The sequence below is a fragment of the Toxotes jaculatrix genome, chromosome 13 (assembly GCF_017976425.1).
Source record: "Toxotes jaculatrix isolate fToxJac2 chromosome 13, fToxJac2.pri, whole genome shotgun sequence".
Classification (NCBI taxonomy): Eukaryota; Metazoa; Chordata; class Actinopteri; family Toxotidae; genus Toxotes; species Toxotes jaculatrix.
In genome coordinates this window covers 12,339,928-12,363,123 of record NC_054406.1, presented here as the reverse complement: position 1 = coordinate 12,363,123, position 23,196 = coordinate 12,339,928, and the positions used below count along the sequence as shown (strand labels likewise).

The following is a 23,196-nucleotide window of genomic DNA, read 5'->3' as shown; positions in this document are numbered from 1 at the left end:
ACACTGACACACACACACACACGCAGCTTGCATTCAACAGAGCACAATACCTCTTTTCATTCCTTCTTGCTCACGTAATTCTCTGAATAGTAGGTGGGAGGGAGACAGAGAGAGACACAGACAGAGAGAGACACAAAGAGAAAGTCAGGGAGGGGGTCAACCAAGGAGAGGAGAGATAGAGAGCCCTGAACACAACGTGACTGCCGGGTCAAACTCCCTCTGGCTGTCTCAGCTGTTCACCTGTCCCATCTCCGGTGTACCAGGGGATGAATCTAGGGAACATACTGTGGAGGTCGGCATCAGATACAGAGCACCCCGAGGCGGTGGCTCACCTGGGCCTTGACATCTACATGCTCCGAGCTCTTCATGCTCTAACAGTCTCCTCTGTGCTCTAAGCATTAACTTTGCTGAAGAATCTGACCTAATGGTTCATTGTATATGCTTTAAAAATCTCAAACTATTTAGCACAGGTGGCCAATCAAGACCTTTAGCTAAACAACATACTGAGTCCACACCTAAAATTAGCAACTATTCTGGATTTCTGGATCACACCATCAAGTAAACAAGACTGAAGAAGAATCCAAGCTTAGGCAGTTTTCAATATTGGACACATTTCGGTGGCTCCTCAAAAGGTACTGAGGTTCTAATCCCAGGACGACTATGACACCCTGAGGAAAACCTGAACAAACGTTTTAATCACTACTCTACTACAGGACTGAGATTTCAGCAGCTCTCACTGCGAATTTTCATGGTCAGAGGAACAATATGATTTGCTAGCTAAACTCTTGTCTCTGTTCTCTTTGCAGTTAAATCTCTACAGGTGACTGCGACTTTCCCATTAAAGCTGAGGTGGCATCTAACCGTTGAGTAGTCAACTGAAATGTTTGCTCCGGGCTCCTCGTATGGCTCACAGCACGGCAACGTGTCAAACGCTATACTCTTTCTCTCCAGTTTCAGCTTATGTCGCACCACGGCACAACAGCAACTGCTGCTGCAGTGTGCATCATCTCTTTCTTTTTTTTTTGAAAGGAACTCAAGCTTGGCCAGATTAGCTGACTCACCAGGGAGCCCCTAGAATATAATGAAAAATGCAGATTTGTTTCAGTGAACAAAGTACTTAAACCAATTTAACAATGAGTACATCAATCAAAATATTTTTAATGCTGACTTCCTTTTACTTTTTCTGGCTCAGACTTCAATACAATGTGAAAAGTAGATATACAAATCATAGAAACTACAGTAAGCAAATGTTAGAAATAAACATATTTTGAATCTGATCTGAGGTCTTCAGTTACTTCTTTTGCATCTGCTTTCACTGTGAAAGGCAGCTGGTTCTAAATTACAGCAATCTAACAATCAATCTGCTCCGTTTGCCCACGTGTCTGCAGAGAAGCCAAGACAACACAACAGAACTGACTGTAAGGTTGGCACACATTAGACAAACCAGTAAACTCAGCTCATATTTTTCAAGGGGACCATTCACTGTCAAATAAACGACAAATATAATCCCACTTATTGCCTGGTATTACGGCTTGGCATCGATCTTTGGTGCTCTGCCACGGTTCAAGTGTTCACAGCCTCTCTGAAGCCTCTCCGAGACAGATTTCCAAATAGAGGGATGGAAACATGGCCCAGGGTTTAGGGATTACATTTTTGTGATTGTTTCACATGAAGAGAAGCATTCATCTCCAGGGCTTGGTAGCAGGCTGGCTTACCATTCATGTGCCATAGCGGGGTAGTGTTTCCACTCAGGAAGTAGAAGCTAAAAGGAAAGCAGAACAAGCTGTGTGCTACCTGGTACTCCATCATGGCTGTCTAAAAATAATGGGAAATCTATCAAGTCTTAAGTGGGCCCACTGAGTGTGCTGTGCAAAGAGCCCTCCAGTGTCACTCTGACCTGAGCCAGTTGTAGTTTACTGTATGACAAATTCTAACACGCCAAATCAAATCAAGCTTTATTAAAACATCTATCTTTTATTATTAATGCACATTGTGAGCTTTCATTCAGTGTTTGGTTCCCGTGTGAATGAAGGCCTTACACCCTATTTGAGAGGAAGTATTATTCGTTTAAATAAAAAATTGCATTATAGGATCCCACTGACCTGGTTTGTTAGTGCACTGACAGTAACAGATAATCTCTCTTGAAAGCAGAGCATTGCTACAGTGTAATCAGTCAGGCTGATATGAGGTGCAGGAAGCCTAGAGGAACCAGCAGTGGCTGATAAGAGAGAATGATAAACCTGGGAGAAAAACAGACAGACAGCTGTGATGGAAAGATAGACGGGAGAATGGCGGAGGGCATACAGTAAATAAGGAAAGAAAGGAGGACAGCTGAGATGGAGAAAAGCAGGCACTGGACATAGTGAGAGGAGCTGCAGAAAACAAAGGAAAATGAGTCTTTACAAGTTCACTTTACTGTATCTAAAAACTCTAAGAAACTGCCCTCTCTCAGTTAAGAGGCACACTGGTGACATGAGACAGTGTGAGTGAGTGACCTCTGATTCAATGGTCCTTGCTATGGGGTAGACAAACACAACATGGCTGTGGATCAATTTTTGCTCTGTTAACCACAAACCAAGGTTAACTTAGATGGGAAGGGGAGCAGAGGGAATCGATCTCCTCTGTTTGGAAAGCACCAGACCATGACACAAACTAGGGCTGTGGTTCACCAACCTTGTTTCCCTATAAAACCCTTCACAGTTGCTGGTGGTAGGGCAGTGAACAAAAAAAAAACAGATTAGTTCTGATTTAATGTCAGTTATGAGTTAAACACAGTACCAAGAGCCATCCAAAGGTGAGGCCCTTTATGAGCTTGATTGAAAAGCCATGTATTATCAAAAGACTTTCAGTTCAACCACTGCTGTGCACATGCTGCCATTAGAAACAGGCATTTAAAAACATTGCATCAGCTGCCTTTAATGAGCCGTTTAAAGAAAAGGTTAGACATTGTGCATATCCATGTTCTTACTGAGACTTAGATAAAAAGAAGTTAACTCCAGCTAGTCCAAAGCTAACAAAATCCACCTGCAAGCGCCAGCCAACAGGTATATTATCCACAATGTCAAACTGCCTCTTTTGTAGAAATGATTTTATCTTGGTGTGATGTTGCTCCAGGCATAAATATGTGACATTATCTAGCAGCATCTGTATAGTGTCTTATGTGACGCACCACATGAAGTGTGAAAAGTGAACAGATTTATTTCATTAGCAAAGACTTTAAATTTGTTAAAGAGAAACACCTGATTATTTACTTAGTTCAAGATGTATATAGAAACCACACAGTCTGTACAACATCATAATAATGTTTCAGATGATCTCATTCTACCGAGATAATCTGAGAGTTTGTAGTTTAAAGGGATATTTTCTGTTTTTGTTTTCAGCAAAACACAATACAGGGGAGGTTCTGCAGCCAAATAAATAATAAATCAGTAAATCAAATATGTTTCCCTTGGTGTGTCATTAGTGTAGCTCCAGCCTATATACTTCCTACCAGTGTGTCGATGGTGATAATAATGATGCACCTGGAATGGTAGGTATCTTCCAGCAGCTGAATACCCCTGACAACATCTCACTTTGCGGGTGTAACAAATATTTCAGAGGCAGTGAATCACCAAAGTGTGCTTCTTCCTGTTTATCTCAAACAGATGTAAAATGTGCCGTATAATGCCTTAAAAACCTCAACACTTTAAAATAGCCAGCAGGCGAATCATAGCCAAGGGGAGATTTTTAGGAGCATGAAGTGTGAAGCAAATCATGTCAGCTTGGTAACAAATACAAAATGGACAAACAGACCACAAGATACCGACAACACACATAATTTCTTTTACTTGGATCTACCTGTTTTTACATGAATTTAACTACTATGATGGTGAAACCAAGGCTGTGAGCCTGACAGCACAGACATCTTTGATCTAAGCAAGCAAGATGTGATATCAAAGACATCCCCGGCCCAGGCAGCAGGGCAATGCAGATGAGATCCCACACATTTGGAAATGTACAACGTATGAAGTTACAAATTTCTCCAGGCTACACTGGGCTCTTTGTTCCACAGAAGACCTGGTTATTTCATAGGGATGTCTGTTTCATACTCTTCCCCGGGTAAGTCTTTTACAAGGATATGGCAGTTGTTTAATTTGGCAAGGGAACCCAAAGGAAGCGAAACACAGCAGAAAAACATCGAGACATCACATATTACATCTGTATGTGAGGTCTCCAATCTCTCCATCAGATTTGGCTGCTGGCAACATTCAAGGGAAAGTTTGGAACTTCCAAACAGAATGCCTCATAAAAAGAAAAAAAAGCCTTTGCCTGGATACTGAAGACATATTTCATTTCACTAATTGAATAAGACTTGAAGCTCTGTAATAGAATATTCTTATAATTGTATTAGGCAAGTGGTTCCATTCCAGGAAGAGAAGAGGCGAAGAACACAAACAAAAACATTTCAGTGGAGGGTTTCATTTGCTGACATGGCCAGTTGCTGGTGCATATAAACAGTCCAAAAAAAATTGCATTTAATGAGTAACTTCATCTGGCAATCACGAGGAACATGGCATTCTGTATATAAGAGCAGACGTGCTCCACAAAGTCATGAAAACAATTTTCTCCTATGAGTTGCATAATTTAGATCAGTCTCACCTTGTAAGATGAAGCACCTTCAAAAGAAACATAAAAAAATAGTGAAAAAATTTACATAGGCTGTAACAAATCTTTCTCTTTGAAACCTCTGGACCCCTGCAAAAAACATAATGTGGCCCAGAGCACTGTTCATATTTTGTTCTTGCTAACTGACTCCAAACTTTGATTGTCCCCCTCCACAATTTCTTTGTGTTGTTGAAACTGGATATGAGAGCACTTGAAAAGGGGCAGACTCCAGTTCCTGATGAAACCCTATTGTATTTTTCATTCTGCTCCTCAATTATCTCAGTGAGGATGTCCTGGGTCGCCAGTAAAGATTGATGAGCACCTGTGTCAAACCCAAAGAGGCGGAACTGTAAATCGACGCAAACCTGTCGGAGGACTATCTGCAAATCCATCATCACCCAACTTCATTCCAAAGAAATCACAAATCCAATCCAAAGCAATCAAGACAATTGAACCTACATCCTCTCCTCCTCATCATCATCAGCTTAGTCTGAAAAACGCGCCTCACAAAGCATTATCCTGAGAGTAAAATACCACTGTCAGAGATTTCTAAACTCCAAGAAAAAAAAAAACATTCAGTCTGTTGACTGCAGACCACACGAACACGATGCAGCAGCCATTGCTCAAACAACATCTGTCCCCGAGTCACATTCTTGGATGCAACGTACCACGACGACATCAGCCTGCTTCAACAACCTGGAGGTACGAACACAACAACTGAGCCATTTGCAAGTTGCCCCCCTCAGATTGGCTTCACACTGAGCCGTGTTTAATGACTGGCTAATTATATAAAGTCCTCAACAGGATAATCCTAACTGCTTGCCAACTCAGCCTCGAAAACATTCCATCAGTCATCATGATGGGTAATTACAAGTAATGGACAAATAATAGTGTGTGGTGAACAGTGTGTGAAAGTGGCTTAACTAGGCTCTGTCACAGCCTCCCATAGCGATAGCATGTTCTGCAGGAAAAAAAACATTGACTGCAGTGGCTGGTAGGAAGACCCTGACCAAATACACCTAGCACAAAGCACTGGCCTGCCTCTAAACTAATAAGCCTTGTTTTTGTTGAATGAAAGAGCAAGGAGACAAAGAAAATGGGCTGTTTCTGAGTCGCCTACTGAGGTTCAAATCAAATACAAACATAAGTGTCTGATGAAAGCGCCGAAACGATTCTCACAAGCTACCTCCAGGATTTGTGCCTTCCCAGTTTACAAGCCTCTGAAAAAATCCTTGCGGATGAAAGGAGGGAGACGGGAAGATAAAACATCAGGTGTGGAAGAAAGTCAACATGACTGCAAACTATCCCCAGAGCGAGACAAATCCTCAACCCAGCAGCTGAAAAAAAAGGCATTTCTAAGAATGTGGTCTTGAAGGTTTGACGTTTGAGAAGAAGGGGATTTAAAAAGTGAATGACTGCATTAATAAATCAATGAAGTGTGTCAAACAAAACATCAAAACCCTCAATGCAACGAGGTAGTGGCTGAGAAAAACGATTCATTGATCAAAGTGGTGAGCGAACGAAGTGAGCCCAACAAGCCCTTCAAGCCCTTAGGGGCGAAAGGCACTAACTCATGCATACCAGCAAGTATAGAGCGCATAAAGGTCTCACCCCTCGAGACTTTGACCTTTGACCCTGGCCGTGATGCCTCTATAAAGAATACATAGTCACAATTTCAGACAGCACTCACAGCAATACACACTGTAGGAGCTCGAAACTTGAACCCTTGAAGGAATGCAGCCCCCCTGACTTCAGACAGTATAATGGCCTGTGTTGTGACACACTGACTCTCTCTGACACATTCATGGGGGGCTTAGGGAATATGCTTTCACTACATGACACATACCCATGTCTTTAAGTGTTTGGAGTTCTATAATAAAACCTCAAAAACCATTTATTGGAACCAGTACCTGGAGTCTCTACATATATAAGAAGCAATCCAAAGTAACCACCAAAATAAAGCCCCACCCATAATGAATACTGTTATTATTCTAATCAGCAAGTTCTCACATTCAAAACACAAGTGAAGTTTTCATAGCATCAGCACCTCAAAAAGCTCCTTTCAACCCTTCAGCTAACGGACAAGCTCAAACATCCAGAACAACCGGAACTTTATTTATAGAAGGTGAGTGACTTTAACTTATTTATAGGGGTTGGCACTGTGAGTGTGTGTGTTTAAGTACACACACACACGCATTGGGCTGTGTTTCCCGGCTGACTGGCCCCCAGCTGTCACCCACTGGCTCCAGTCACCCAGAAGCAGTGACAAGATGAGAACACCCTGCCCATACTGATAGGACTAGGTAGTGGGTACTTTGAGGTTATCGATCAGGGGACGAGCATCACTGGGGTTGGGCGACAGGACAAATATATCAGCTATAGGCTGAATCTGTGGTTGATTGACTTTTTTGGGCCAATTTAAATGACCCAAAATAACTACCTGTATATTTCTGCCTCATCGGCATTTAAAACATGAAATGCAATGCCAATAATCTCTACAAGCAAAACTGGTGAACTAATTTATATTTTTGGACAATCCTAAAAGGATTTGCAATGCTGCGTCTTTTCTTCCCAGTTACTGACCTGCTACATATACCCATAATGAAGCTGTCATTTGAAAAGACAACTTTAAAATTGCCTGTAAATCTGGCTACTTCAAAATACAGCTTCTTCCCGCACTGAATCTTAACAAACCAAGTTTGTCCAGAAAAAGCATACCACCTCTATGTAATCTTATCAGTATCAAGTTAAAATTATGTTTTCCTATGCTTGGTACTAAGTCTTTTTGCAATTTTTAAGATCCTATCTGCTTGCAATTGTGCTTTCCACACTGTGCTGGCTTCCAAACACATTTCCCCTGGAGATATGTAACGGTCAGACAAAAGACAGCAATAATACCATCGTCTTGATCACTCTCACGTATTCTATGTCAAAGAAAGGGACAGCCAAATCTGGCTCAGCTAGTTACATGCTGTTCCCATTACTGTTCTTCAGAATAGATGTGGGTCTGCAGGATTATGTCTCAGTTTACAACACAGACGATAAAGGGTAAGATTCTAAGAGAAACAGTAAGGCTGGGCTTTTCAGCTCTGTGCACTACCTGTAGCCTCTGGCTAGGTTTTCAGTAGGCTGCATAATTAATGAGGTAATACAGGGACACTGGACTCTCTGGAGAGGTTGAGATTAAAAGTGAGAAAACAGGGGGCTAAGTGGGGAGAGATGGGGAGAAAATGAGCACAAGGCTGAAGACAGAGAACAAAAGAGCACGAGAGTGAGATGTGTGACAGGAAAACAAAATCAGAAATGGGGCAGAGCGACAGACGAAGGGAGGAGGGCATACAAAAAAGGTGCTATAGCATCTTACATACTGATACTTCCTCCCACCGAAATCTTGAGATCACAGCATAAAGTGAAGGACGCCTAGGACGGGTTTTAGGGCCTGAAACTGATACTGTGGCACTGCCAGGTCAAATGTGACACTCTTACTAACATGATGTGCAGTACAATTTTATCAGATAACTGATAATCAAAAGAGTTTGGTCAGCTTTGTAATTTAAAAAAATGGGTTGGAGTGACATAGCAAACTTAAATTTTTGAAATCTCCAACTATTCTGAAATAGAAAAGATAAGAAAATGTTTGGTATTCTGTGTTCTCTGTGTCCTTCACACTCTCTTTGTTCTGTCATGTCAAACCTCATCTCTTTAAAAGAACTCATTATCGAGAGGGGAGAAGTTCAAAGACGCTCGAAGAAAGCAATTAACACATACAAGCCAGACTGAAGGATTCCTCAGTGGTACAGTCAGCAATGTTGCTGCTGGAGAGGAAGAGAAGAACAAACATGACTACTTGTGGAGAGCTTTGGGATGTACAGTATGTCAGATATTTCTGCTTTGTGTGACCTTAAAAGATAGAAATCATTAGACAGTTATGCTTCAAGAATTTATATAACACTCATATCCACAGCAACAGCATCCACCAACAGAGAGACGTGGAAGCAAAGATACTGCGTGAGGTGAAAGGCAATTTAGGCACTTCAAGGTACTAAAACTGTTTTGCTGCAATTTTGTCAAATTTATACTCCTTGCCAGAATCAAAACTCGGTGAAATATGAGCACACAGGCATGATACACATATTTTTAGATTAAGTGTGACTTGTGCAATATTTTATGACTCTTTTTCAGGCAGCCTTACAACTGGCAAGGTTTCCTGCCTTTGCCAGGATTTGCAGAGCTTCCCCTAGCAAGGGCCAGACATCACATTGCGAACAACTGTCCAAGTCAATGTCATGTGCTCAAGACTGGAATTATCACAACACCGAGCCAAGGAAACCACCAACAGAAAAGCAATGGGACACAAACAGCTGCCTGCCAAATACTGATCTGTTTACCTGCTGTTGTCCAGGCAGCAGACAATATACGTACATTGAGTTATATCTCTGGCAATACATGACAAGAGCGGGAGAGTATGCGCCTGCAAGATTACAGTAGGCGGGCTGTCCTGTCACACTCCTCTGTGTCCTTTGTCCTGGCAGCGTGAACAGTGATACCTCATGATTCTGTTCATCTTTATATCTCTGTACCTGCTTTCAGTGCTTTAAGGAGGGAGGGGATAAAAACTTGTATATATTGTCTAAGCTACATCCATCGTTTTTTACAGAAGGACTGGCAGGGGAACTGTTGCTCTGTTTCCCTTAAGTTTGCAGATGGCCTCTGTGCGCCTACAGAGTAATTAAAGTCAATAAGTACGGCCTTGTCTGTGTTTCTGGGCGTGTGTTTGTGCATCTGTTTTAATCCACAGGGTGCTTCCAGTCAGACTGGACAACACAAAACACCACGCTACATTAGACACCACATCCCGGCTGATGGAGATCTCTTCCTGTGTGCCAACTCTTATGAGACGTCTCATCTCTATCTCATCATGATAAACTAAGAATATACAGTAAATACAGGTTGCTAATAGGCCAAACAGCCACTTGATACTTCACAAGAACGCTGAGCCTCTAATAGCTTTTGCAGGGTTATGGGAGGCTTTCACATAGGATACATAAACATGGTGAAAAACTACTTTAACAGAGAGAAGTCTCCGTGTTGGATACGTCAAAACCTGGCCAAATTAAACCAAAGTATTTCCTGATTGAAAAAAAAAAACACTAAAGGACTCTACTGTCTAGAGAACAGGTCCCTGAAATTGCTTTCCAGTTTCAACTGAATGCTTGACTTTGAGCTATGTGAGCACAGGTAATGCCACTTTGAGGCTCTCTGATAATAGGTAGGATGTTTAATCAATACTTTATCAACCTCCCAGCTATAGCAATACATCTTGGTGGGAGGCAGAAGCTTTCCTTGAGACAATTAAAAGCGGTTATCGCTATTAGCAACAGCCGTCAGATAACTTAAATGGCGAGAGGGTGAGATAGCTTTTTTCACCATTAAGTTAACTCTGCTGTTCTCTCTAGGTGACTGATCCCTTTAGGCTGGGTTATTTGGAGGTTTCAGACACACACACACACACACACACACAAATACACACCTTTCTCATCTGTAAGTATATTAGCCAGGGAGAGGTCAATGGATCGACATGTGAGACAGACCCTTTTATCGGCACTTACAGAGAACAGCAATCTGTAATGACTCCCCTGATGGCAATAGCGAGAAGAGCCCAAGTGAGAGGAGAAGGGGGAAACAGTGGTCATGTATTGGTGTGTGTGTCTGTGTGTTAGAGATCCATAAAACAGTCTACGAGAGAGAATAAAGGAGGGTGGGCGGTTCAGGGGAGCGAGTGCAATCATCAAAAGAGAGAATATGAATTCTCTTAACTGACGAAGTTAACTTACTAATGCAACCACTTTACTGGAAAACAAGTGGAGCTGAGTGGAATTGCATCTCATTTCAATTTCATGACACAACATTGCTGACTGCCTGTGTATACTACTTACCACTGAGCAAGAACTTGCCTCAAACCTCCATTTACTCAACAATAAAGTGAGTCAGGCTCACTGTGATTCATATACAGCATTTGATGTTTGAACCAGAGGCTATCTGATGAAACAAAACATTAAAAGACACACTCTGCCAGTCTCAAACTTAAGGAACAGATAAATACACAACTCAGACGAAGGAGGGTGTTGGTGTTCACATTGGCCATTTCTCAAAATCTTCCCCTGATGATGGCACAACAGGAAAAATGGTGGCCTCGTGGTGCCAGTGTGACCTGCACTGAAACACTGTAATCAGACTCGGTGTTGTTTTGGTTGAGGCCTCAAAGTGTTGAAGGCTGACCAGGTGACAAGTCATGGTGGCGGGAAAAAAAAATGCTGGTGGCTGCACATTAGACACAGGCACAACAGATTTGTTTCGTTTCTGTCGCCCACAAGCAAACAATCACACATACTAAAGTATGCCGATACAAAGGCACACAAACCACGGAGGAAACCCCCACCCTTCTCCCATGCATACACACAGATACACACAATAAAGGCTTATTTTGTCCCAATCCCAGGAGGTAAATATATTTTGGTTTGTGAGTGTGTGTGCACACACATGCATGTTTGTGACGCACTGTAATCCTCATGTGGTTTCACCTTCATGCCAGAGACCCATTTGTCTTCATTATCATCATACGGCTGGAGGAAGCAGATCTGTTAGGGCTCGTGGCAACAGTAATGCCTCTCTGTCTGGGTATAAAAAACAACTTCACTACCTGGACGTTTGTCATGTCACCCCAACACAGGACCAGAAACATTAAGAGGGAAATAGTGGCTCATACCTCAATAAGGGTCCATTTCCAATATTTCCAGAAAGAGGAATGAAAATTTGATGGATGGATGTGCTTACAGAGCTGTTAAGTGAGGACTATGTTTATTGGGCCCTTTATTTGTCAGCATTTTGTTTAATGTGGAATTTATGTGACAAAATGCTAATGCTTTGAGCAAATCGCATCTGCAAACCTGCCACTGAGCTTTTGTTTGGGTAATGAATATGCTATTTCAATCCAGTTTTGAGTAAAATGAACAGGGAAAAGCTTTTTTTTTTTTTTTTTTTACCCACAGTCCCTTTTAAGAAATCAGAAGGCAAAACTGCAAGCACCACAGAACCCCTGGAAGCATGACAATGTCGACGCTAACAATCTTGGACAGAAAACGGATTTTCCCCAATTATAGCAGAAAATCTTTTAAGAAACTCCTGGCTTGGCCTTGCAGAAAAATGAAAGAGCCGGTATAGCTATGTAATCACAAGGCCAGTGTGTCACAAGTGTTTAAATGTTCACCGATCTGATCAAAGTCCCAGATATTACTCCCTTGCCCTTATTCGTTCCCACACATCTTTACCTCAAAACAACACCCTTACACCTCCTCAGTCTGAGGACCACCATGTCCGCACCCAGACAGGGCTGCTGTGTTTTTACTAGGAACACACCTCAATTATAAAAACACAGGAACAGAACTGTTATTCCACTAATCACCACTTCAAAACAGGAATCACATCTCCAGGAAAACTGAAGGGAAAAAGCAGCAAGATTATCGCTAATTGCCTTCCAGCTGGCTACAGACCACATCACAGGTAGGACACACACAACAGCACACACGTTTGCTTAGTTTCCCCTCTCTGTGTGATGCCCACTACATTTTTGACCACCACCAGAGCAATTCATTACCCTTACCATGCCTGTCACAATGCAAGTCCATTGGTATGGAGATGGGAGTAGGAGAAACGGTGAAATAAAGCACATTAGTGAATTCCAAGCTGAGGAAAGTGCTTCTGCTAAATTAGGAAAAGGCCCCTTCTGTTTTGAAAAGGGTGAAGTGAGTGGTCAAAGTGATGGTGGATGCAGCTAGAAAACATCCAGGTGGCCACATTATGAAAACAGGACTCAGACACATTTAAACGGAAATTTAAATTGCAAAAACCCAGAGCAGCAGCAACTTTGGGAATCAAGCTGACGTTCAGACTTACTGTCAAAAAGATAAATGCATACACAAAGAATCAGTATGACAGGTGAACATATAAGCATGAAAAGAGAAGAGGTGGGTGGGGACTGCGTGCATGTGTCTAACTAATGTGTGTGTGTGTATGTAGTGCAATGCCGGGAGTCTCCCAGGCCTATAATTACACCCTGGTGGGAGTGAAGCTGATAACAGAGGCCTGAGGATATCAACGTCACAGCAAGGCGAGGAGAGGAATGGAGAGGAGAGGAGATACATAATGAAAGAAAGGGATAGTGAACAACATGATACCTTATCAAACACTGATTTTTCTCCCTGACACTGCTTTTTCATTTCCTCCTTGATAGTTATCTAAAGACCCCTTCAACATATGAACATGCAAACACACACACAACAAACACACACGTACATACAAAGCTCCTTTAGAAGAAAAGTCACACAACACAGTCCATGCATTTACAGAATAACAATAATAATTCAATTTAAACCCATGTAAGGCAATACTGATTCTCAGAACTGGTACGTAAACCTCTTAACTGAGTCGTCTTACTCACATTATGGCAGTAATCAGAGCACCACAGCTCAGAATTTCTGAGATTAAAGTAGGAAATTAAAAGTAGTAAAAAAAAAAAAAACTCACTAAGTAACCACATCACTCTAATTTGCTTGGATTGGATTGATCTCATCACACCACAGACGCTGCCGGTAAACAGTGAATGCCACATCCCATTTGAAATGTTCATAGATGTTACCAGCGATATCCTTGCATCTCTCCATTGCGTTACAGTTCCTGATGCACAAAAGCTATCATCTCATCCAAATCAGTGTGTTGTTTTGGTCTGAATGGGCCCAATTTGACTATTTCCTTATTGCCCAATCCATTTGCAACATATAATTTGGTCATCCATTGCAGGCATATTATATGGCAAGCGGAGGCATCTGTAGTGTGATGTGGTTTCCCTTATCCATGCAATTTTGACGATAAGTCAACAACTGCCCTATGCTGAGGTTGAATTTTTTCAAGCTAATTTGAAGGTGAGGGTTGAAACTTGGTTCTGAGTGGCCAGAGAGCCCAGTCCCAGAACACACAAGCAGCACCCTGAGTGACAGAGGGGGCAGGTATAAACTTTCTTGATGGTCCACCGGCCCACCAATGTGGTGGCCCACCTGGATTTGTCCCAGTGTGCCTGATGGCCAGTCTGTCCAAAATCCAAAGATACTCAGTTTAATCTCATAGAACACTTTTTAAAAAAAGCATTGCTACTGTATACATCAGTCAACTAACTGATTAATCGACTAATTGTTTAAGCTCTACAAGCTCTCCATATTTACTGTAATGCAGTTATTTAGCTGCATGTCACCATACTGGATGAAAAGCACTCACACAGCAGGTGAAATTAATGTACCGGTCAGCCCGGACTGGCTGACCGTCCTCCTGATGACCTCACAACAACAACAACAACAACAAAACATTATATATGGAGGTAACGGTCCTTGGAAATGTTGTTTCTTTCAGCATTGCAGAGCTCTGTTGCTATGGGGACATGCCTCACACTGAGAAAAAAAAAAAGAAAGTTAGGAAACATTGTCCTTGAGGCCCACTGTTCAACCGTGGACTATAATATGCTGAATCCCGTTACAGTATACAGCACATTCTTCTGTGCTATAGACTGGAGAACAGCCAGTCTTTCTCAGCGGGCAGGAGTGCACCATAAGTTTGCTGCAGTGTAAATATTATCAAGATAAAGCAGAGTGCAGCAGATTTACTTTATGCTTTTGCTCAATATTACAGCAGTGCTTACTCTACACTACTAAATATTCTTACAGTGACTGCTTTTTGCATCAAAGGTTAAAGCTTACCTGGATTTACCCTTCAGTTCTCTTATGGTACAACCAAAGCACTAGATTTTCTTTTTAAAAAAAAAATCTAAATTCATCTAAAATGAACAGCAGAGACGAAGAGCACGGCCCCTAACAGATGTTCTCCTCTGATAACAAACCCATATCCATTCAGTACAGTGTGACCTTATATCTTTTAAATGAGCCAGTGCAATGAGAGGGAGGAAGCAGGCTTTCAATGTTCACAGGGGGAAGGACAGTGTCAGGGACCTTCCATCAGGGTATTGTCCAGACTCTGTTAAGCCACCGTGCCTCTCTCCTCCACTCTCAGTGAAAACAACAGAACATTCACAGGTCTCTGCCCCTTATAGCCCCCTGAACAACAAAAGAATATTAGCATTTATAAGACTGGTGGTCATTCCCCTATTCAGGAGATGCAACCCACCTCCCATCCCTATGCGACCATTCAAGAAGCCACCATGGAAAACAGCCATGCTCATGTTCAAATCAGAACCTTTGAATGAATCATCTGTAATTGTTCCTTAAATGGAAATCAGCAGAATAAAATTACATTAATGTTTTTTTTTAATCACAAACCAGCTTTATAAATTTGTAGCTTACTTTGTACAGTAGACTAACTGGTTAACTCTGTGACCTAAACTCCACACTTTTAAAGGTGGGACTACTGTTCTGAGTGTGCAGGAGAGGAGCTGCTGAGAGAGTGCAGCGGCTCTAAGTGGGTCTCTCATCTTCCTCTGTTTATTGAAAAACAAAACACGTGTCTCAAAGTGGCCCAATTAGAGAAGTGGGAGTCACAGCCACAGTTCAGGACAGGCAAAAGGGGAGAGCACACAAAACTTTTGGGGAAAACTTTTATGCTCCCTTGACAGTATTTTCTCAAAGATAGCTGTGACTTTCAGCAAAATAAGGGATTACTATCACTATTATTTCAGTGGGTGTTTTCTGGGTGGCTGATCATTGGTTAAATTGTTCCCATTTTGATTTCCCCATTTAAAGTACAGTGTATCCTGTTATGTAATTCGGTAGCCTACCAACTTCTGCCTAACAACAACAAAGATCTATGTCTTCAGCCTCGTGCGTATCTCTGTGGATGCTTACACCTATGTCCCGGAGACTTTGCTGGGTGCAGTATTGTAACAAGTCGACCTGGAAGTAGGCTGCAACGCATTACCATTATTGATAACAACCATACGACCGTAGTTACCATGAGGCAACTCATAGTAGATTCCCCACGCGTGAGACAGGCTTTTAAACACAGCACGAGAAGGAAACACGCAGTCTCCGTATACAAACAGGTAAACACGAGAATCAAAGTTAGCCACATGAGTCCGAGCACTGCTGCTGCTGCTGTGAAGCCAAAGTACGTTTTAAAAGTACAACAGGTTCAGGAAATAGCGCATACACGTCTTGTTTTACGTTAACGGAGTACTCACCTGCGATACTAAAGGAATAAGCGTCTGCTCCACCGAGCGAGTTTTGATTTCCAGACCGGAATCAAAGTTACTGTTGCCGCACGGAGATGAAGCCATTCCCGCCGAGCTCTCCCTGCCTGACACACAATACACGGCCACTAACTGAGTTCACCAAGAGCCTTTTCCCCCCTTTGCTGTTTCGCAGCTGCAAACTGGTGTGACGGACTTGCTATTACACACCCGGGGTTTCTCACTTTGGTTACACACCCGTTTACCGAGAGGCTCTCCACACTCACTCACTCACACACACGCACGCACGCTGCTTTAATCCACTCCGGCTCGGTGGTTGTGCCGCTGCGCCCGCTAATGTCCATGTAGTTTACTCAACTACGGCAGGGAGCGGACTGCAGCACACCACTGTGGGCAACCACACACACGCACCACAGCACGCACACACACCTTGAGGTTTCACTGCTGGCTGCTTATGTGCAGCTCAGAGCTTTCCAAAGTGCAGCACATAATTTTTATTTGTATTTATTCAGTGACAATCAGGACGATTACTGATTTTAATCTGCTTGTTCACTCACCTACAGCAGTTATGTAAGTAAGCGTTTGAAATTATAACATCAGTGGTCTGCAGTGTATCTATCAGTTAATCTGCAGCATGCAAAACGAGAAGTTCTGATGTACAAGAGTTTAAAAATTTATCATCCATTCATGCAAATTTCAGAGGATTTTATATAGGAGTTTTGGATTTAAAAATTCATCATCCATCCATCCATCCGGATTTCAGAGGACTGTGCATCCAGTGCCCTCAAGAGAAAGGAGCAATGCTTTCCTCAGCGCAGTTCTGGTTTGATCCCAGAGACAAAGAATCCCATATTATCCCCTGGAGTCTGAGAATCCCTTATCATCCTCTCCAAATACACACCAGATATGCCAATCAAAGTCGGCTGCACTGAGTCACATGGGACAGGTGCACTGACTGGAATGCCGTGTTTATCCTAAAAAGTTGCCAACTTTACCTCTTGTTTTTCTGACGAAAGCATTAATTCTCATGATCCTGCCATCTGAGGTGAATGTAGTTTACCCAGGGTCAAAAACTGAGGAAAGGCCCCTTAAATATCTTAACTAGACAGGTTCCAAAGTGTGCATTTATGATTTCATACTGCTCCAGTTTTGGCTGAAATCAGTAAAATCAAAAACAAAGGCTGACAAAAAACGTAGCAAAGCAGCTTCTGTTGTTGAGTTATCTAAAACAAACTGGAACACACAGATCTGGCTGAAGTCTTTGTGAACAGACTAACAGAAAATGATCCTCCACACACAGATTTTGAATAGATAGCTAGTGCTGAAAATGGTTACAAAAGCTTAGCGTGAAACCATCAATAAAACCCATATTTTCAGTTAGGGGTGTGAGTTTGAGATGTGGATGGATGGACTTTTTTTCACCCCAAACCTTTTTCTTCAGTTTTTCTTTTATAAGGAAGGATTTGATGCATAAATACACATGAGGATAAATCCCTCTTTTCCCAATTACCTGTTACCAACAGTTAACACACCCCCACATCTCTCCCAAATTCCCAAAACTACTTGCACAATACAGATCTCAAGATAAGAAAATGCCAAAAGGGATCAACCAAAACATTAGCAATACAATAGATCTATCAGTCTGTGTTGAGCTAATTCTTCTGGTGCATGATTAAGATTCTGCAAACAGGTTTATTTTTGCTTAAGATTATAAATGTGCCTGAGAGGGATGGTAGGATGATGTTTCATTTTAAAGAAACTGACAGACTTGGAGGCCAAGATGACTCACATGGATGTTATTTCTAGATGGATTTCTTTTTTTTTTTTGTGGGGGTAAGAAGATCCAGCTTCCTCTGCTCAGCATAAACTCCACTATTTATACAGTTGTTAACTATTGTCTGTATTAGTTTTCCTTAATATGTATAAATTGTCTGCATTGGAGGTTCTTTAAATCTAGCTCTCACACTCTGAAATTAGGAACAACAATTTTATCCTAACAATACAGTGTCCCTCTTCTGTGACCCTGTGACTTGAATCCATAACATGGCTCAGTGTACTTGTCTGGATCTGAGCCTGACCAAACTATTGCCAAATTCTTTGTATCCTCAAGTGGCTCCAGTAGCTATTTCTAACTTTACAAGTGTGGCCACTGCATGACAAGTGGTGAGTAACACTTCACGTTACAAACACAGCAGATGGATGAGAGCAGATATGGCTTATAACCACTGTGGCACCTTTACTGAGGGCTTTTGCTGCTTGCTTTATCATCAACTATGGTGGCTGGCTAGCTCTCTGTGTCAGCAGTGGAGACAATGGCTGTGTCTGCATGTGTGTGTGTGTGTGTGTGTGTGTGTGCGTGTGTGTGTGTGTGTGTGTGTGTGTGTGTGTGTATCTGTACGTGTATGTGTGCTGAGACTGCCTGCCGTTCTCAGGCCCAGCCAGTATTTATTTAAAACCCCAAAGCTATGCTTTAGTTTAACCCTCCCTGTTTACATAGGTTTCACTCCACACACATACACAACCACACACACACGCACACACACACACTTACACTGCATCATTATGAAGGCATGCAAGCAGCTTGGTTGCTATGAGCAGACAGGGTTGTGTTCCACTTTGATGAATGGCTCTACTACTAACTAGATAATATCTGTGCATTTTTTGTTAATCTGCTCTGAGGCTCTTTTCCAAGTGATACAATGATAACAAGCTCCATGCGGACTACTTGCATTGTGCTGTATCAACTTGTGTTGGCTTAAATGATTCTGGTCACAGTAGATAATGCAAGAGGCAGAATAAGATAAGAAATATGATCTATCCTGTAACTTTTCAGTGGAAGTAGTTTAGTTATCATCTAGACAAATTGCTTCCAATCCACTGGCTCAAACAAACACACTAGTGTGCATATTTTCACTGAGTTTGTCAGAGCCATACTCCAAGCTGTGAAACAGACTTGTTTTTCTAAACAGTATCTCATTTGTTCTGGAATATTCAATATTTGCTTTTCTGCCTCTAATCTCTTTTAGGCACATTGCATTTTGACAATTTGCCTGAAAACCCATACAAGCAGGAGGTCCCTTTTGTGTATACTCATCTGCACAGTCCAAGAGTATTACTCATTAAATAAAAGATGCTTATGCATGGTGTGATTGTGTTGCTAACAGCTGCTACTGTCTCTTTCCATGCTTTAGAAGTGCTGACTTCTCCTCTCACTCTCTCTCTCTCTCTCTGGATCATTCCTTCTGGCTGTACCGCTCCTGGGACAGGAACTGCTGAGCCTAAAGAGATAGTGATTTTGCACTCTGCAAGATGTAAAATGAGTGCACTCAGTCATATTCCCCTGTTGGATAAGTAGATTGAAAATTTGGGATTCAAAAGAAGGATTGTGGTGGAATGTTGAAGGATTTTTCACCCCCTGCATTTTAAAAAGGTAGAACATTTGAGAAAGTTTGAGAAAACAGTTTAACCCTAAATAATAAAGTTTGCTTTTTATGTACATTAGCAATGTTCTTAAATTGTACATATTTTACACAACATTATGTTTTGTACTCTGTTGTTTAATACTCCATGCTTTGTGCATATTCTCACACCACAATTCACACAACCACATTTGCTTCCAGGGCAACTATAGTCCCAAGCCTGCTGGTCAGATGAACTTATTTAGAAGAAATATTACTCTGAATACTTTCATGTACTTCTACTGTGGCCATGACAGAGACCTGCAGCTGAACTCACCTTCATAGCGTGATACAGTGACCAGAGAGGCCTCTGTGAAGGAGAGGAGGTCAAACTGAGGTGAAGTGCCCTGGTTGAATGTTTAGTTGGCTGCACACTGTTTTTACTGACTGACCCTGAATAGTTTTACAGTTTAAAGCTTCAGGGGATGCTTATAATGTTAGAGGAGTTTAATCCTCACTGGTTTACAGGTGTTTACATCAATGTGGACTCTTGTCAGGAAGAAACTGCATCACTTCCAGTGCAAATAATGCACACAACAGAATTAGAAACTGCTGAAATTAAAAAAGAAAAAACACTTAAGCAGCCGTGCTAATAAGGAGCAGGTCATCTGTCTGTCATTTGCCGCTCTCCTTCTGCCAAGTAGGCACCCTCAGGGATAAGGCTAATTTAATTTCACGTAAACACAACTAGGCAGCAACAAAGTGCCATGCAGACACCCAGCCCAGTAATCTTGGCTTTTCCGTGTCTCCATTTCTGTTGTTACATAATTGCGGACACCTCGCATGTACTCATTATCATTCATTTTCCATCCAGCACTTCTTTGTCTGAAGGCTGTCTCATTTGTCAGAGATGCTCTCTGCAGTTTAAAAAAACATCATGTGTAAACAAGCAGGGACGTGTGGAGATGTAATGCATAAATGGACACTTTATGTATGAGATACGTGTTTCTACATATGTAAGCATGCAGACTTAATGCATGGTCACTCCCTATTGGGGAACATGTGTCCATGCACACCAGAGAAATGAACACAATATAAAGCCATATATTGCTCAGTGGGAGATTTTGTGCTATTCCACAACCTCAAGATTCAACATGTGAGTGTCAGGAAATAATCTACAAAAGTTTTAGCTATTTATCAAATTTTGTAGTTTAATTATTTTTATTACTATTACCTTGCATTCTTGCATGCAACACCAAGTATTCACTCAGATAAAGCCAATATTTTATGCACAGCTCACAGAAAATATAGACAGTGAATTATTTCAAAGTAGTGTTTTCATCTGACTCCTTAAAAGTGTAATAGTAGAGTAATTACATGAACTGTTATAGCCTGTCTCAACCACAGTGTTAAAACATGCTTCTGCATGGTCACTCCCTGCAGGTGGGTGAGTTAGAAAATGGCATTGAGTGAGACAGACACTGTAAACTCCTGAGGAATATTAAAGGATTAAAAGAAAAACAGAAGGTCTCTCTATCATCCCTCAACCCCTTAAGTATTTCCATAAGTATGAAGTTCATTATAGTGGTTCCCTAAATTACTATCCACTCGTCCAAGGAGGCTTCAGAGCTCCTCAGGCACAATGAGTTATTGAGCACTTGGCGGCAACATATGGCACAATAATATGAATGAATAAAACATTTAAGAATATTATCTGCTCTGTAAAACACATTTAATTTTCTGCTTTAATAAATTCTAAATGAATAAGGTAGTGGGATTTATTTTCTCTTGTAGTCATTACATAGGACAGACTTTCTCAATTTTGGGATCAGGACTGCACTTGGGGTCATAATATTAAATAAAAGATAAATGAAAATGTAATAAAATTATATCACACTTTCTGAACCAAAAACTGGTCTTCCCCCCGTGCTTTCATAGAAATAAAGACGTACCACTCTGTACATTCAAATTAACACTAACTTCTATAACAAAAAGAGCCAGAGAAGTTTCCTAAGAAATCCTAAGTTATGTGTCTTATATTCACCATGTACACAAACCCAGATGCTATTGTCCAATTATTAATCACAAATCTTTACATATATTATTCACAAAAATTTATTTCCCCCAATGATGCTTCATCGCTGGGTTCAAGAAAATTGTTTACTTAGTGCAGTTAAAGAATGTGAATAGCAAGGGCCTATATCACACTGGTGCAAAGACATGTTCACAAAACATCTCATCTCTCTCTTTTGTCCAAGGAAAATAGGACAGGATCTTTCCTAAATAAACCTTCACTTTCCTGCAATGACCTCGTACATTTGATCATATTAACCATGCATTATGTAAGCAGGTACAGTGATTTCACCACAAGAGCATGATAAATGCACAGTCAAAGCGGTACAAAGATAATAGAGATGTTTTTTTCACAGACGCAGCTGTTTGGCTGCGTCCCAGCTATCGCCTAGCTGTCTCTCTTGAGACGAGAGCCATAGATGCATGGGTATCTTCCACAGAAAGGTCGTCTCACCCTGCCAAGTCTGCCTAAATCCTGTCTTACTGAGACTGAGTGAGGAGGGACAACAATAGCAAGGCGAACACAATCTATTTTCTGCCCAAGTGTTGGTGACAGTGCGTCTGTTTTGTCTTTGTCACGCACATATATCACAAGTCAGCACGGTCAGAGGCAAGCCAAAAAGAGTCAGGCACCCCTTCTTCCCCTCTCTATCCCTTCTCACTTCCTCTTTGGCTCTATCCCTGTTTGTCTTTGTTACATTGTCATTTATCATATCGTCTCTAGGGCTCACAGATGCCATCACATTTTTCCCCCTGATCATGTCAAGTAGGTGCTTGAAAACTCCTTGTGACAAAAGTGTCGCCTCAACCTTTGAAATCCAAAAGGCCCAGGGGCTTTTTTTTTTTTTTTTTTTTTGTAACAAGCAAGGCTGTCTGGCTGGCAGCTAGCTCAGCTGTGACCAGTCACCCTCAGTCAAGACTTGGCAAGGGGATAATACAGTCCGACATAGCTGTGTGTGTGTGTGTGTGTGTGTGTGTACTGTGGCATCTTGATTCTTGCTGGAGCAATTTCAAACTAATGTAAAATCTCATCTGGAATATGGTTTATAATTACTGTAGTACATTTTATCTGTTTTTTCTCTGTCTTGATCAGACCAAGGCCACACAGATGTAAAAGCATAGAGTTTAAAACATTTCACAGTGCTGAAAGAGCTTGCATTATGTTGCCAGACCCTTCAAAGAAGCACAGCTTAGTTATCCACTTGAGGATATTTCCATTTCCTATTTGTGTACAGTTCAGTAAATGCATGGGTTGTCATCAGTGCCATTTACTGACACTAGACAGAGGCAGCACCAACATTCAGCCAGGAGACCAGTGTTGAAATCACCAAGCAGCCTTCTGACCTTTGAAAGTAATATATACAAACTAATAAATAATCACTCCGTTATTACCCATCTGACTTTATATCAGTGAATTCAAATACATTTAATCATGTTTAACACTACAGTCTGGTTTGGTTAATTCCACTGAGCATTTTACTGTTGGATCCATTCTGCAATGTTGTCAAATCATGTTCTTAAATAGGATAAATTATTATATAGGATTAATTAAATATTAATAAGCAAGAAATGGGCACTCAATAAGGCCTTTCTGAATTTTGTGATTATCTTACACCATCTAGTGGACAGTGCTCAGCAATGCACTTCACTGAGGTAAAAGGCTTTGAGATTTGCTTTAAGACATATTAAAATTAAGAAAGATTATTGTGTATGATATCGTGTGTGAACACTTAAAAAAAAACAAAAAAACAACTTCATAATAATCAAAGTTCGTTGAACTGTAGCCCGCTGGATGCGGAATCTTTGTTAGACGGGAATGGTTTTAACTACAGCCAT

The 23,196-nt window shown here is 41.4% G+C and overlaps 1 protein-coding gene across 1 annotated transcript in view; it reads right to left on the bottom strand.

Annotated features, from left to right (window-relative positions):
• ctnnal1 (catenin (cadherin-associated protein), alpha-like 1) overlaps positions 1–16,225 on the bottom strand; it is a 45,715-nt gene extending 29,490 nt beyond the window's left edge. The window contains exon 1 of the mRNA XM_041053051.1: positions 15,881–16,225. Coding sequence (XP_040908985.1) covers positions 15,881–15,976 — 96 coding nt within the window. The 5' untranslated portion in view covers positions 15,977–16,225. The remainder of the gene's footprint in view (positions 1–15,880) is intronic.
• Between the last annotated feature and the right edge of the window lie 6,971 nt (positions 16,226–23,196).